General features: G+C 39.4%; 1 protein-coding gene across 1 annotated transcript; it reads left to right on the plus strand.

The window, feature by feature from the left end:
* The first annotated feature begins 5,466 nt into the window (after positions 1–5,466).
* calcoco2 (calcium binding and coiled-coil domain 2) lies at positions 5,467–15,293 on the plus strand. The gene is made up of 15 exons (XM_069664208.1): positions 5,467–5,546; positions 6,029–6,194; positions 6,268–6,370; positions 7,158–7,318; positions 7,549–7,674; positions 7,776–7,901; positions 7,975–8,079; positions 8,524–8,633; positions 8,714–8,783; positions 10,564–10,731; positions 10,802–10,990; positions 12,206–12,322; positions 12,396–12,576; positions 12,731–12,771; positions 14,128–15,293. Exons 2-15 carry the CDS (start codon positions 6,030–6,032, stop codon positions 14,290–14,292), a joined length of 1,827 nt encoding a protein of 608 aa, XP_069520309.1. The 5' UTR covers positions 5,467–5,546; position 6,029; the 3' UTR covers positions 14,293–15,293.
* The last annotated feature ends 156 nt before the right edge of the window (positions 15,294–15,449 follow it).

Below are 15,449 nucleotides of genomic sequence, written 5' to 3' on the forward strand. Positions count from 1 at the left end.
GGGTTGTATGAGGAGCCTGTCCGTGGTAAGAGTATTACAGATGGTGATCATTTATATTTTCTTTTATGTGCAACTCTTCTATAAACCTCTGACAAAAACAGCTGTTCTTTGGCATAATAGAGTGTGTAAGTTATTACGGTTTTTCCTCAAGGTCAAGTTAATGTTGACCAAATTTTATCATAGATGATCAAATACTTGTCGAGACAACCTCATGGTGGCGTTACATGAAAAGTTCAGATCACTAAAGTTGTGAGGATTCGTCCTGTGGGACACTTTAGAGTCTGTTATAAATTTTATGGCATCTATTTAATAGCTTTTGAGATATTTAAAGTAATAAAGAACATTGCTTCTTTAAAGCCGTGTTGCTAGAGAGGCTAAAGATCTACAGGTTTATCAGGATAAATTCAGACTTGTTCTTCTGTTAAAGTCTGTCTGCACTTTGACCCGAGCACACCAGCCAGCAGTCATCACAGCAGCGTCTCAGCTCTTCACCTCAGCCTCCTATCTGGTGTCTTGCAGGGTGAAGGGGAGTTCAAGTTAATAGTGATCGTGACAGATTACGGAGGGGGGTGTTTGTGATGGCAGTAGGGAGGGACACCCCGGCTACACTGTGGGAGGTTATGGTGCCAGGTAACGGTATTCTGATCCAACGGTCTGGATAATCCTGAGCCTGAACTGTGAGCTTTACACTGGGCCGAGACGCCCCGCTGACCTCAGACGGATACGGTTACAGCGCCGCAAAGGATTTCTCGGAGGTTCTCCTTCAGTGTGCAACAACAACTACAGGTACATGAATAACACCTTTGTGTACCTGTCCTCAGTGAACAATTACTGGATTCAGTATGAAAGACTTTGTTAACTGCTTAGTGTCATTACATACCATTCAACATTCAAACAACAAATTGACACGCTATGCTGGCATAAACTATCATCTCATTTACTTTAAAAGCTTTTTGTGCAACATTACAGGCATTGAAGACAGTTTTTAAAGACACTACGCATTAAAATGTCTGTTTTAATTAATGTCATAAAAAGGAAGAAAAAACAAATATTAAAGCCGCAACTAATATTTGGTTTAATTTCTATTAAATTACCAATAGTTTAGTCTGTAATGATGCAATCACAAAATGACTTATTATAAGTCACCAAAGCCCAATATCATTTCTTAAAACTGATGGTTTTGCCCAGTCCCAAACCCAAAGCAATTAAATATGAAACAGAAAACAGGAAGGCAGGAAATCTTTAGCAACATTTTAGCGACAGAGGCACACAAATAAAATTACCAAGTTATTATTAATTATTACCAAAATCACGATTACATTAAGTTCTTCTGTTTGCCTTGTCATATATATTTGAGCCAGGCTTTTCTGCACAACTCACATTCACTTTAGTTTCAGAAACACCAAGCTCAAACTAATGCAGTCTGATACAACAACAATTAAGCTATCAATGTTCAGCCATCATTTAAGCTGTTTTAAAAAGGTTGTAAATTTAGCTTTAATGGCTAAATCCCTTATTTATTTCACCTCGCTTGATATGAATGATGTGAACAAAACATACTAATCAAAAAATGTGTGGAATGCATTTTTACAATGACACACCTGGTCGTCCACATAACTTAGATTTTGTGAAGTTATGTGTTGTTGTCTGTATGGACTGTGATTGCTGGATCTCCTCTGTCTTACACTGAACAAACACAACCGTGCACTATGTTTTTGGCTTACTAGTTTGGTAATAAAAAAACATGTAAATATTCGAGAAGAGTCTAAGAAACACACTCTGCAGATCCTAGGTAAGTTTCAGCTATTTGAACCTCATATTGACACCTGAGTTACTTTACTTACTAAATAGCTTTCACTCACCTCCACTGTTACGCCCATGTGAGGACAATAGTGCTGCAAGATGCCACGGTCTGTCTTCCTTTACGCCCCTTTGACACAAAAATCTTGGTCTCAAGAGTCCTTTAGGACGCTGTCACACTCCTCAGCAGACAAACCAATGAGCCACATCTCGACCTTCAGCACCGTCTGCCTCTGAAAAAACAAAAAGAGTAGATTTGTATCAACACAAGGATGGCTCGCTTCAGATTGACTTACACACTCCTGCAACAGGCCCAGCGGTGGATCTGGTGACCAATTAGAAGCTGAAGGGACAAAACACCTGATCCCACCTGACATGATGGACAGAAAATGAGCGGTGGACCTCAGCGGGGAGCGAGCAGAGAGGGATAATCCCTGATATTTGTTGGCTGAAATAGGAGAAGTGTTTTTCAACACCTCGAGTTGTTAAATTTAAATCAGTGCTGAAAAGCGTTGTGAGGTGTAAGTGAACAGGCTGGACATCTATCTCCTTAGCCAAGTTGAAATGGAGTACCTCCAGTTGAAGCTTAGTCTAGCATTGCAGACATTAAAAATGGAGGATAGGCAGTGCTGGCGAAACAGAAAGCAGACAAACATTTTCCAGGTGTCATGACAGCCAGGTATGAGTCTGATAAAACAAGAGTGGATTATAACGAGGTGGAAAAATAACTGGAATTCTTCGACAATCTAGTGCTGATTTTTTCCATTATTTATCAATCAATCAACATTAATTAATCATTAGTTGACATGCTACACCCTTCCACACTCACTTGTCTAACTTTTATCATCCTTATAGTGCTTTAATGATCACCCGCTAATCTTCCAGCACTGATATCAGCTGTTGAATTTAATTATTAAAAGTCATGTCTGTGTGTTTGTGCAAAGCTTTTGTGTGTCTGTGTGTGTGAGAGAGAGTTACATGGGCAACATGAGCTCTCATTCAATTACAGAGCAATGCAATTCAAATTTAATGTGACAGTGGTGTATTTTTATAGAGACATTAAACGCGCTTGGGAAAAGATTATGTGCTCACGCTATTATTTATAAAACACAGTGTCCTTGGTGTGTTAAATCAGGACCAGTTTTGTGGAGTAGTTTTATCTGTGAACAAATAGAGCTTTTGAGAATTTAATATGCGATTCTTCTTAATGATTTGGAAATGTTTTTAAATACTGCTCAACATTATTAGCAAAAAAAGAAGAAGTTTCGGGCTTCGATTTCTAACCACTTGAGGTTACATGCAAAAATAAATCCTTCTACATACAACTTCCACCTACTGCCATCTCTTGTTTTTTTAAATTTGCAATTGTAGTCCAATGCAATGTCTTGAATTCTATGCAACTGCAAGGCTAAATTAACATTGCCACATTAATGCCAATTGTATGCTGCTGCCACTCCACTCCTTTTCAGAAGAACATATTGACCCTTTTACTTCACTACATCTTTTTTACAGGTTTAGTAACCTGTTACTTTTCAGATCCTGATTTTATATTGAAAACATCAAATCAGTATAAAATACAAGACATAGTTGTATATTAAAAAGACCAAAAGTAAAGAAATAATCATTATTGTATTGCTTGTTTTACCAAAGTAAAAGTAAACGTCTTCCACTCCTGTTCGTAAGTATGACTACTTAATTAGTATCCCGTAATAATTAAATACAGCACGACTTTATACGTTGAGACCAGGAGCCACATTTAAAGAAAAACGTGTCTATTTCATTATCACTGATTAAGTAAACTATATGAATATTTAGGTAAGTCAGTATCTGAGGTTTAACACACGAAACCAAGCCTTACTTTAAGCTAACATCATGACTTAGAGCTAGCATTTATGCTATATGTACCGTGCTGTTTCTATGGTAACGGAATGCTGACTTCTTTCTAGCTAGCAAGAGACTTGACAATCAATTTTTAAACGAGGGAAAACGCCGTAAACGTGACTTTACCTGAAGAAAAACCGTCTCCTTCCTGTTCCCGGTCAGAAAAATGAACTAAACAACCTCTGTTTTAAATCTTGTTGTTATCCGGCGTGTTGAAGTCTTGGTTTGACGCAAAAACGTAACCTTACAAATGTAAACATGAATGAACTCGAGTCACACACGCGCGTGTGCCTTTCATATGGAACGGCCCTGTTTCGCCTTTAACCAATCAGAAGCCAGTAGTGTGAGAGTACCCGTCTCTCATTGGTTCTCGGCTCACCGATGAATGAAGATGCTCTCACAGGATGATCAACTGGTGCACCTTGCAGTGTAGGCGGTTTCCAGATAACGTATCCCATCAGAGCAGGTAATTCTAAAAGAAAGATAAATAATACATATTGAATAATATGTACAATATATAATGTATTATTTGTATAAATAATACAAATGTTTTAAATATGTTTAGTATCATCCCAAATATATCATACGATCATTAGTTTTAAACGTTTTTACACTGTTTTCAATGAAGATGCAACGTTTTAGTCGTTTAAACGTTTTTATATTGCGCTTTAGGTTCTCCAATTGGATGTAGTTTAACTGTAAACAAAATTAATTAATGAATTTAATCAAATAAAAATGTATTATTTATTTATGTATTATATATTCTTATTTTTAATACTATATTTACTGACTTTATGTCTTTTATGTCTTTGTACTGCTGCAACACCCGAATTTCCCCCCTGGGGATCAATAAAGGATTATCTTATCTATCTTTTTATAAATCATAATTTTCAGTATTTCATTTCCTTTTACCCCAAATATGCGTTTTAGTAGAAAAGTGGAGGTAGGAAGTGTTAAACTCTATCAGTGGATAGATTTACAAGGAACGTTGTTGCGGATAAATACATCTAAATTAAAATGGTAAATGTACGCAGAGGGAAGTAAAGTGAAGAGTGTGGCTCCCTCTTGTGCTTTTATCTTACACTGCAGAAGAGAGCAGCGAGTTATTAAGAATGGCCTACATTTCCCACAACCCAACTACTGATACCTTCAAGGAACATCGGAAATACGGCCGCATATGTTTGATTTGTGTGCACATGAAATTAAGCAATGGCGAAGTTTGTCTGAGCTACACTGAGGTCATGCTGTGTCGTCTTGTCAGAGTCCAGTTTCTGCTATTTTGTAGCTGATTTATGTTTTTCATACAGAACAAAATTATTCTAACCAGAGTCTATGTTAACTGTGACTTGACTAAAAAGTACCTTATTTTGACTTAGTTCAGATTCTTTGTATATATATACATGAATACTTGCACATACTGCACATTACCATTATGTTGATCCAATTAAACAAAAGTATTTCGTTTTAATGTATTTGAAGGTGTAAAAATGCACAGAAAATACACAAATGTAAAAAAAACATTCAAAAATAAAAGATCATTTCATTTTTGTGTAAAAGATCATTGAAGAAACTACGACGGACATTTTGGAATCACATTTTGATTAGAGGTTTATTTGTAGCATTTTCTTCGTAAAATATGATAATATTGTTCACTGTAATGTAACACTTCTGCAGGAAATCACAGAAGCAAATCTAATGAAACTTTTGCTTTGGAAACTTGTACTTTACGCGCCGGAAGTGCTACGTCGTGTTTACATGCCTGGCAGTACAAATATCCGAGGAGCACCTGAATGCAGCACAGCGCCTGGTTCTGGCAAGCGGAGCTGACTGCTGATCGCGTTGCTGTGTCAAGTGACAGCAAACATGTGAGTTTATTGTCTTAATCCAAACATTTTATCCTACTTTAAGTGTTGTAAAGACAGCTTGTAGTGATATCAGTGTTTATTATCAAATAATAAGTTATATAATGTTTCGGGTGCGGTCTTTAGCATTCTTACTTTCGGTTTCTTTATATTAATGTTATTGTTTAAGCTAACTGTCATTAAAAGTTTTTACAACAGATTAAATAGTATCTCTTGGGTAAAGGAGACGTTTGAATACATATCTCTAGCCTTTTTAGCTCCGGGAAAGTGTTTTTAAGTTAATTGTGGATGTGTAATCAGTTTGGAAACAAGTAAAACCGAGATTGTAAGTGCGCAAAAACAAAAAAAACAACATCAGCAGGAAGTAGGAATTTAAATCACTGGTGCTGCTTTCTGTAATGACACACACCAGCTTGTAGCACCTGCTGTCATCAGTCAGACACATGCAATGTTGTTTCCTCATCAGTCTTATTATATTTACTCAGCATGGAGAGCCCTACAGAGGCTGCTGACTCCTCAGCACGTAGCTTCTCCAAAGTGGTGTTTCAGGACATCCCTCACTCATACCCTCCTTCAACCTCCGTCACCTGCTGCTACACCCTCACTGACTCCTTTCAGCCGAACCCTAGGGACTGGGTGGGCATTTTTAAGGTAAGATATCACGACAGATTTGCTTTTTATGTAACTCAGACATTTTTTTTTTAAGCTAACTTTTCTTGAACAGGTGGGGTGGAGCACAACAAAAGATTATCATACCTTTGTGTGGGTGGAGCCATGCCTGGATGTGGCAGGACAGGAGTCGGTGACGAGGCAAGCTGTTTTTAAAGGCAAGAAATATAGTTTCACTTTCATGCTGGGGGGTAATGCTTGGTCATGTTTGTAGCGTAAACATCCTGTCAGAGGTTTCTGAAAACTCAGAGTGTCTGATGTGTAAAAACATAAACATAAATTTATGTTGCAGTTTCTTCAATCTGTTTTTTATAAAGCTGCTGTTACACAAGTCTGATCCACTGGCTTTGTGTTGTTGACATAGCCTCTCAGTGCATTCATGCCTGGGACAGTCAGGTCATGGAGTTAGATTTTGTTTTCCATTTAGCTGATAAGTCCAGCAGACAGTCAGTTTCTATTTGAGTCAAATATATTTTAAGTTTCTCTCTATGGTCTTTTAGACTAGTCTGTCTTTTCTCAGCACATTCTGCCACATCTACAGCACATGCTTTAAAGACATAATGGGCCTTTTTACAACATTTTGAATAGTAATTAATTTGACCATTTTTGGGATAAAAGATTAATTGTTTCATTTGTCATTTTTCAGGCAAAAATGTCAAACATTTTGTGCGGTCTCTACTTATTGTACATAATGATTTGTTGCTGTCTGATGTCATTTTTTATATTTAATGAAGAGTCTCTGGGTTTTGGACCAAAGAAGCTTTTTAAAGACATAGCTTTGTGCTCTGGGAGACTGTGATGCGCAATGTCCCCAATTTCTAACATTTTATTGAGTAAAAAATGACTCAATAAGAAAAGTGTTGGAGTGTTTTAGGAAAGTGTAATATTCTTGGACTTCTTGGATCGTGCTCTCTTTCAGTCCCTAATCTGTTCCTGTCCTGTCAGATTACTACCTGCCTAAAGATGAGATCGAGTTCTACCAGTTCTGCTATGTCGACAGCACCGGCCAAGTCCGAGGAGCCAGCACTTCTTTCTGCCTCAGAAACCCAGCAGGGACGTGCCTGGAGAGCAGCCCGGACGATGACCTCCTGGTTATCACAACACAGGTATCAAATGAGAAAGAAATCATTTGCAGTGTGTCTGTTCCTTTGATAGCGTTGCTCTGTGTGACTATTGAGGAAATACTTGATTAAACCAACTAGTAACAGTGTTTTTAAACTAGCAAAAGGTTTATTGACTGGTTTTCTACACGTAAAAGATACAACAGTTTATATCAAGTCTGAGGGCAAAGGTAAATAAAGCTTCTTATTGACTTAATGTGTTTTGTTGAACTCAGGAGCAGGTCGATCAGAGCGTACGGGAGAAAGCTGAACTGCAGAGAGAGCTGGATCAGATAATGGCGGAAAATGAGACCTTAAAGAGCGCTCTACGGCAGGGACAGCAAGAAGCCACCACTCTGAAGGTATGCCTATCTATACGCTAATTGTGCACATTGTGCAATAGACATAGTAGTTAGTTAGGGTTGAACTTTGAAGTTTAACACCGCTCGGTTTATTTCTACAGGAGCAGAATGAACAGAAAGAGAAAGAAAACGGTCAGCTGGTCACAGAACTGGATCAAATGAAGGAGCAAAATAAAAGCGTAAACAGCGTCTTACAGCAACAGCTGAAAGAAATGGATCAGTTGAAGGTTTGTGTTTAATCCATGTGTGAAATTCAAACTCTATATCAATGTGGAAACCTAACTCTGATGTTTCTTCTAGGAGGAGATGACTCAGATGACAAAGCAGACGCAGCAACAGGACGAGACGGAGCGGAAAAAACGGAGTCAAAGCTTGTGTGAAGACGCAGCAGCGAGACAGAAAGAGGTGAGATCGTTTTCATCTGCTGGTTAAAATTGAATGTAAAACTTAAACATTTAAAAGTCTAACAACAACTACCTCTGTGTTATATATGTGGTTGTGTTTTTACTTGCATTGTTCCAAATGTTTTTAACAATGTTTACGCCAAGAAAAACTCTTTAATTCAAGGTGCGTTTTACTTTGTCGCCTGTGTTTCCATGGAAACACCTCATGATGCATCAGTTAGCTAGAAATAACACAACAGGAATAAACATCAATTAGCATAACATAAAAGCTTTAAATCAACATTGCCTGCTTTCTGCCTGACTCACATCAACTATAAAGACAACAACTCCCATGATCCCATGCTTCTACACGGCATCAAACTACTGCATCTTTTGTGATTGCTTTGATTGATAGATGAATAATAATAATGTCGTATTAATGCTTCTTTTGTTCATTTTGTTTCAGACACACGCTCAGGAGAAGTACGACCGCGCTGTGTTGAAGATCAAACAGCTCAAAGCGGAGCGCGAGGAGCTGGGGGGGAGGGTCGACTCTCAAAGTGTGGAGATTACCACGTGAGTCAAATCGTTAGAGTCAATGACAACTTTAAGAACGTGTCACATGATGTTTCCACTAATCTTTTTGTGTGTTTCAGGCTGAACTCCAATCTTAGAGAACAAGAGAGAGAACTGTTAAAAATGAAAGACAGCATCCAGCTCCTACAGGTAAATCTGCTTCGATATTTAACTCTTTTGTTGGAGCTTTTATTATTGGTGTTATTTTACATTTAGTCATTTATTTATTTATTTTTTGTTACTTTGTTTAGGGAAGATAAAGGATTTACTTACCATTTGTGTTTATAATATATTTGAGTATTTAGGCTTTTATTTTGAAAGAATCAGTAGTATTTGCACCGGGTGACGTGTACATGTGGACAGGTAAGATAGGGTGGGCGGGCACCAGGAAGGTGAACAGTTATTTAGGAGGTCACGGCGTAAGTCACATGAGCATGCCAATTATCACTGATTGTAAGACAAAAAAGAAACTGTGATGTGATTATCTGCGACCAAATCACAGCTGTGATGATATTCAGTACGACATCACGACCTCGAGTTAAACAAGCGGCAAATAGGCCTCGTAGTAAACAGTAATAATCAACAACAGATTCATTTTTGCTCCCTCAACTCAACTAGTTTCACAACTTAACTGAAACTGGACCGTTGCTAAGCAACCCAAACATCCTCCTGCAATCTGTGTCTCCAGGTGACCACAGATCAGCTGTTTTTATCATGTACATGTATCTGTTTGTTTAAATGTATCAACCAGTGAAATCAGAGTCTGCTGTGTGATTCAGAGGTACCAGCTTGATCATTGTAAATATACACAGTCCGCTGTGATGTTAATTAATAGTATTCAAAACACCCGGCTGAGGTGGAGTGATACACAGAGGGAAAAGTCCCAGTGATGATGTACTCTATGTCAGCACTCATGGAATGCCTCTTACCCAATCCGATTACTTGGTTGGATGTAACTGTTGTATAATTTGTTTTATCCTGGTACGATCCACTCTCCCCCTGCCCCAGCGGCTGGTTTGATTTTGAGTTTTCTTTTTTGTTAGTTGACCAAATCACCAATACACTGTGGGTGTTTTTTTGTGTTTATATTCTGTTTTTTAAACCCCATGTAAAGTCCACTCTCTTAATACTTCCTAGCTTTTGTATCCTGTTTTTTAACTCAGGCCATACAAAAATATGTAGTTTAGGTTTTAATGAAGGCTCATAATTTCCTAAACCAGCCGCTCTCTTTAGGAGGAAATAATGCATGTGTAGGGGACTTTTTTCATGGTGTATTAATCCATATCGGGATGCTGTATCTGGGATTAAGTCCAAATTAACCACAGAGACCTTCAGCCTAGTCACTAGCTTTTCCTAAGATTAAACCACATCTCAAGGATTTAATAAGCTGGCCCATGTGGGATCATGAGACCCAAATAATAATGAGCGTATGTAAATGGGTGCGCGGGTGGGAATCATATCCCCTGTCTCGGTCTAAATCTAATCTGTGAAGTTTGATTTAAATTGAGGTTATTTTGTTTCACATTTTGTTTGTATTCAACCTCTATTTAACCAGGAAGTCCCTTCAGATTAAATTCTCAAACAAACACACACTGGTTATAAAGGAACATGTCGGCCAGTGCATCAGTGTGGCTCACTCGTGGGTATTTATAGCTGTTAAGAACAATACAGCTCTATGACACAGAGGAAGAAGAGATCATGATGTTACCCGACAGATCATGGTTGGTATTGTTCTAAGTGGGATTTGTTGACAAGAAATAGAGTGATTAATCTCATCCTTTTAAAGCAAACTGTGTTGGTAAAAGTACAAACCTCTAACTTTTAACTTCTTTGCAAGTAAAGCAGAGTAACTCATTTGGGATTACATATTTGGATCCAGACCAGAGCTTTTGTTGGTCCTGTATTTAAAGGTGTGCTTTACCTGTGGCAGGTGGACCTTCAGAGCAGTGAGAAAGAGAAGGGCAGGCTCTCTGAAGATGTACAGAGGCTGAAAAGCGTCACACAGAACATCGACGACCTGACGAGAGAGAACCAGGAGTTAACCAGGAGGCTGTCGCAAATGGAGAAACTGCAGAACAGTCCAGACGACGAGCTGAGGGTACGAATATATTTGTTTCTTGTAAAGATATTGAATTACTTTCCTTTGCTTAATGCTCTGTCTCCTTCAGGTGGAGTATAAGACTCTTTCCAGCAAGCTACAGGACACTCAGGCAAAGTTGTTGGCTGAGAAGGAGTCGTCCAAAACTGCAAAGTGGCGAGCAGAGAATCTGGACAAAGAGCTGCAGGACACCAAAGAGCAGCTGAAGAGACTGATGAGCTTGTATAATGTGGCCGAACAGGCGACGAGCAAACAGGAGGTGAGTTAAGTATCAGACAAAATCTAGGCCTTTGTGTCGTTTGTGGAAAAGTTTTTTACTTATAACCCTGACTTTGCTTTTTTTAAGCAAGATTCTTTAGTTCCAATGACGAAAGAAATCCTATTTCTACATCAAACAAAGACATTTAACGAACAATGATAGGAAGACAACCCTTTCCTGTTTCAACATGACAATGACCCCCAATCACAATCAGCAAGCAAACTTTGTTTATGTAGAACTTCTCGAAGTTCCGTAGAAGGAACAAAATATTGAAATGGGGGAATATAAAGCAGGGAAGAAAGTATGTGAATGTCTATAAAAACATAAAAACTCTTGGTACTTCCTGACCTCCCTCCCTGCCTCTAACCCGAGTCCATAGGTTTCCCATTGGGGATGTAAATCTTCAAAAACAGCTCACAAAAAAATAGTCTCATCACAAAAAGAAGACTTTAGTTACATCCTAAAATAGCTACTGACTAGTTTTTATCAATTGTTACTGAAACAGGGGGAAATAGCACATTTGTTGGGGCCGATGATTCTACATTTTTTGCTTTAGGGCCTGTGTCCACTTCTGCTTCCAAATTTCAAGAGGAAGGAGAGGCTAACTTTTTTAAAGGAAACAAACTTCATCAACGTGATTTAAAAACCCATTTGAATAATAGAAAATTGATTGCATAGCTAAAATGTGTCCCCTTTGAGTCTGTTTTAAATCGCCTAAAATGTTCTTTTATTCAAGTAAATTTTACAAAGTAACATAAAAACAACAGACAGGAAGGTGTCCTGGTGTTAGCAGCAGCTCGTCACCCCTTCTTGATTTTATTTTAATTTTAATTCGGTGAGGGAGAAGAGATGTTCCAAAAGTTGAACTATTTTCAACTCAGAGCGCTGTGAGGGCAGCGACACAAAACGCCGAGGATGTTTTCGCCATTAGCGGACCCATTGAGTATTGCCAGCATCGGGAGGGTGTATGTGGGACTGATAAATTACAGACCCATGTGTGACAAAGTAATCTCAACTTTTTCAGCATCTCAAGAATTTCAGAAGCAGATGAAGTGTAAATAAATGTAAATACAGGATGCTAAACCCAGCGGAGATCGGTGTACATTCAAATTCAGTGGAAAGAAATCGCTCTCAGTTGTTTGCATTTATGCTAAAATATCACATGGTGCATAAGTCAGCTTCTATGTGTGCTAAAAACTCTTAATTATTTACCAGATGCTGCTCAGAGAGGCACGTGGACAGATCGAAGATAAAGACATCATCATCAAGGAGAACGAGGACATAATGAAGCTCGAGAGACAAGACAAAGAAGAGCTGACCAGAGAAAACCAGGTAAACTAAACTGTCCGTTCTGATTGGTTCAGGGTGTCCACGGCTGCTTGTTCACTTGTATTTCCTCCGTCAGATTCTCATGAGAGACAACGAGGGGCTGCGGAGACTCAATGCTGAGCTCCAGGCCGCTTCCCCCGCAGACCCACCAGAGATTCATCCTGACCCCAGCGTGCCATCGTACACCTCTTCCACCAGCTATGAGTGGCAACAGCCGCAGATATCTGAACAGGAAGAGCACCCTTATGAGACCATAGGTGAGTACCAGACGGCTTCCAAAGCAGCTAAAGACAATTAACGATAAATCCCTTCAAAATAAAGTTCCCTTAAAATGAAACCCAAGAAGTTTGCATGCTTTCTTACCAGAGATTTTTCAGATGAGAGATTTATACCGACTTCCTTTTCTTGCAGCGAGTATTGAACCAGAACCACAACCACAGCCAGAGGAAGAGGTGAGTCAAAACACTTCTCAGGAAAAAAAGGTGAAGCATTTACGACAGTGTATGGACTGAAGGGCTCATCATCATGTTTGCATTATCCATCCGTCCATTATCTATACCACTTAACCCAAGGGTTACAGGGGGGGCTGGAGCCTATCTCAGCTGTCATTGGGAGAGGCGGGGTGACACCTGGACTGATCAACAGTCAGTCACAGGGCTGACACATAGAGACAGACAACCTTTCACGCTCACACTCACAGGCAATTTAGAGTCACCAATGAACCTAACGAGCATGTCTTTGGACTGTGGGCGGAAGCCGGAGTACCCGGAAGGAACCCACGCATGCACGGGGAGAACATGCAAACTCCTCACAGAAAGGATCACTACGTCCAAACTGAGAACCTTCCAGCTGTGAGGCGACAGTGCTAACCGCAGTTTATTTTTTTGGGCCATTTTGCCTTCATTAGAGGACAGCTGAAGACAGACAGGAAATACGGGGAGAAGAGTGTGTGGAATGAGAGCACAGGGCGGGAGTCGAGTTTGTGAAATAAATGTCTGTTAAGTCACTATCTATCGCGGTGATTGAGCCTATGGTGTTTTCCATCAGCCAGCAGTGGTTGGTCTGCCAGAGAGGGTAGGCGGAGCTAAGCGGCTGCTTTTCCGCTCTCTGCAAGTGTTGCGAGTAAACAGTAATCTACTATGACTGAACAGACAAAGAAAAGATGGATGACTACAGATACAACTTCAACAAGAAGTGAAAATCCAAAGAAGAAGAAACAAACTCGACGCTCAGATGAAGCAAACAGTCTGAAAAGGAAAGCGACCGTCAGCCAGGAAAATCAAGAGTTACAACCGGAGCCAACCGTGGACGTCACACATGCAGCACTGTCTGGATATCTGGGAAGTGTGCTCCCGCAATTACTGTTTATCACCATAGGTGCCGCCAAAGAGAACAAACAAATGTCTTAAGTTTTTCTTGATTCTTCTATCCAAAAATCTTTGCAGCTCAACTCCCTACTCATGTTGAGGCCAAACATACTTTGTTTCCTATCCCAGCACTCGACACAATTCCTATTGCTAATAAGTGTTTATATTAACTTAATATTTCCAGTCAGTGTTCGCTAAGACGCCCTTAAATATCTCAATGACACACAGATGAAATTATAAAAGGTGGTTAAAAATGGACTCTTGAATGAACTTGTATTCAAACATATCAGGGTTAAAGAAGCAGGACCCCGAGGTGATTTTCACACTCCAGCCCGAGTGTGACTCGTCTGTTTACAGTTTATTTTAGCAGCTGGTTTAAAACATAATCCTCTCCCTCTTCTGTTACCACTCCTAATGTTCTGCCTCTATTTCTGTTCCCAGGCGTCTCTGGTGTGTCGTCACTGCCAGGAGAGCTTCCCTGGAATTACCCCAGACGAACTGGAGCTGCACGAGCAGAGCCACAGAGTTTGCCCCTTCTGCACGATGATCTGCGACAACATGGAGCAGTCGGTGTTTGAGGATCACGTCTACGGACACGAGCTCTGAGAAAAACACGGGGTCGAAAAGGTCGCGTCGGGTGTCATGTGGATGTCTGGAGGAGAATAACGTCTTACAAGTTGGGCGGTTGTGTAACCATACTCATGTTATGTTTTACATGACTTTATCTGACTATTTTACATTTTTCAAAGCATACTGGAGATTTTTTGAGAGGGTTTCCGACCTTTAACACAATTTGTTAACATTATTTGTCCAGTCAGAATCAGCTGGCAGAGACATGAAACCATCCTGAGTTATGTAATCCATCCCAGCGTACATGATGTCCTTGTTTATTTTGGTCTAATGTTATCTTGTCATTGCACAGGACTGCATATAAAAGTGGATTTGCTTTGGAACAACTGCAGCAAACTAGCAGATAACCGGGCTGGAGATCATTTCACATGTTTTTATACTTATAGAGGTTCTGTATTGATGCCCAAAAACACAAACTTTTCATTTACCTAACAGAAGAAGTTTAAGTTTTAAAATGTTGAATGTTCTTGTCTGAACACGAGCAGGCGTGTTTGTCTGAAACACATCAGGCTGTTGAAGTCACATATTAGCTTAAACTTTTTCTTCTCATATTTTTCTTTGTATTTTTAATGACGTTTCCCTCATGCTTGGCACTAGTCTTATATTGTGCCTAACTTAAATCGATCATAATCATAGTGTTTATAAAGAAATCAATGCAACCCTGAGAGGTGATTTAGCCAAAAAAATATTAGTCTGATGGATCCAAAGATATGTGACATCAGCTGTGGACAGACACTCACAGGACAGAGCGCATGACCGCCTCCAGGCTTACACCTAGCTGAGATAATAAACAACATAATGAATCTGTTGTCCGCTGTTTGCAGGATATTTTGGACACATTTCTGTCTGTTCTAAACGGAGAACTGATGTTTGATTCCCCGCCTAACACAACGCTTTTATAGAACAAAATGTACAAAAATGATGGTAGGGATTACTTCGTTTCGAACCCCTGAAAGCCTCTGCACTGAAGTTACAATGATTGTTTGAAGTATAAAGTAATGAGAGGTACAGTTTGGAAAATAAACAGCTGTAAGGTAAATATGATCTGTCATAAATAGGCTAAACTATGCTTAAACCAAGGAAGTGGACTAAACTATGATTTAAACTAACAATGGGAGATTTAAAACTTAATA

Source organism: Semicossyphus pulcher, unplaced genomic scaffold, assembly GCF_022749685.1.
Source record: "Semicossyphus pulcher isolate SPU_LCO1_2020_fin unplaced genomic scaffold, fSemPul1.0.p SCAF_16, whole genome shotgun sequence".
Taxonomy (NCBI): Eukaryota; Metazoa; Chordata; class Actinopteri; order Labriformes; family Labridae; genus Semicossyphus; species Semicossyphus pulcher.

What these genes read in the sequence shown, in the direction of transcription:
- calcoco2 (XM_069664208.1), top strand. Translation starts at nt 6,030, where the DNA reads ATGGAGAGCCCTACAGAGGCTGCTGACTCCTCAGCACGTAGCTTCTCC. An exon ending in TCCTGGTTATCACAACACAG is followed by an intron (nt 7,319 to 7,548) that starts GTATCAAATGAG and finishes TGTTGAACTCAG; the next exon opens with GAGCAGGTCGATCAGAGCGT. An exon ending in AACCACAGCCAGAGGAAGAG is followed by an intron (nt 12,772 to 14,127) that starts GTGAGTCAAAAC and finishes TTCTGTTCCCAG; the next exon opens with GCGTCTCTGGTGTGTCGTCA.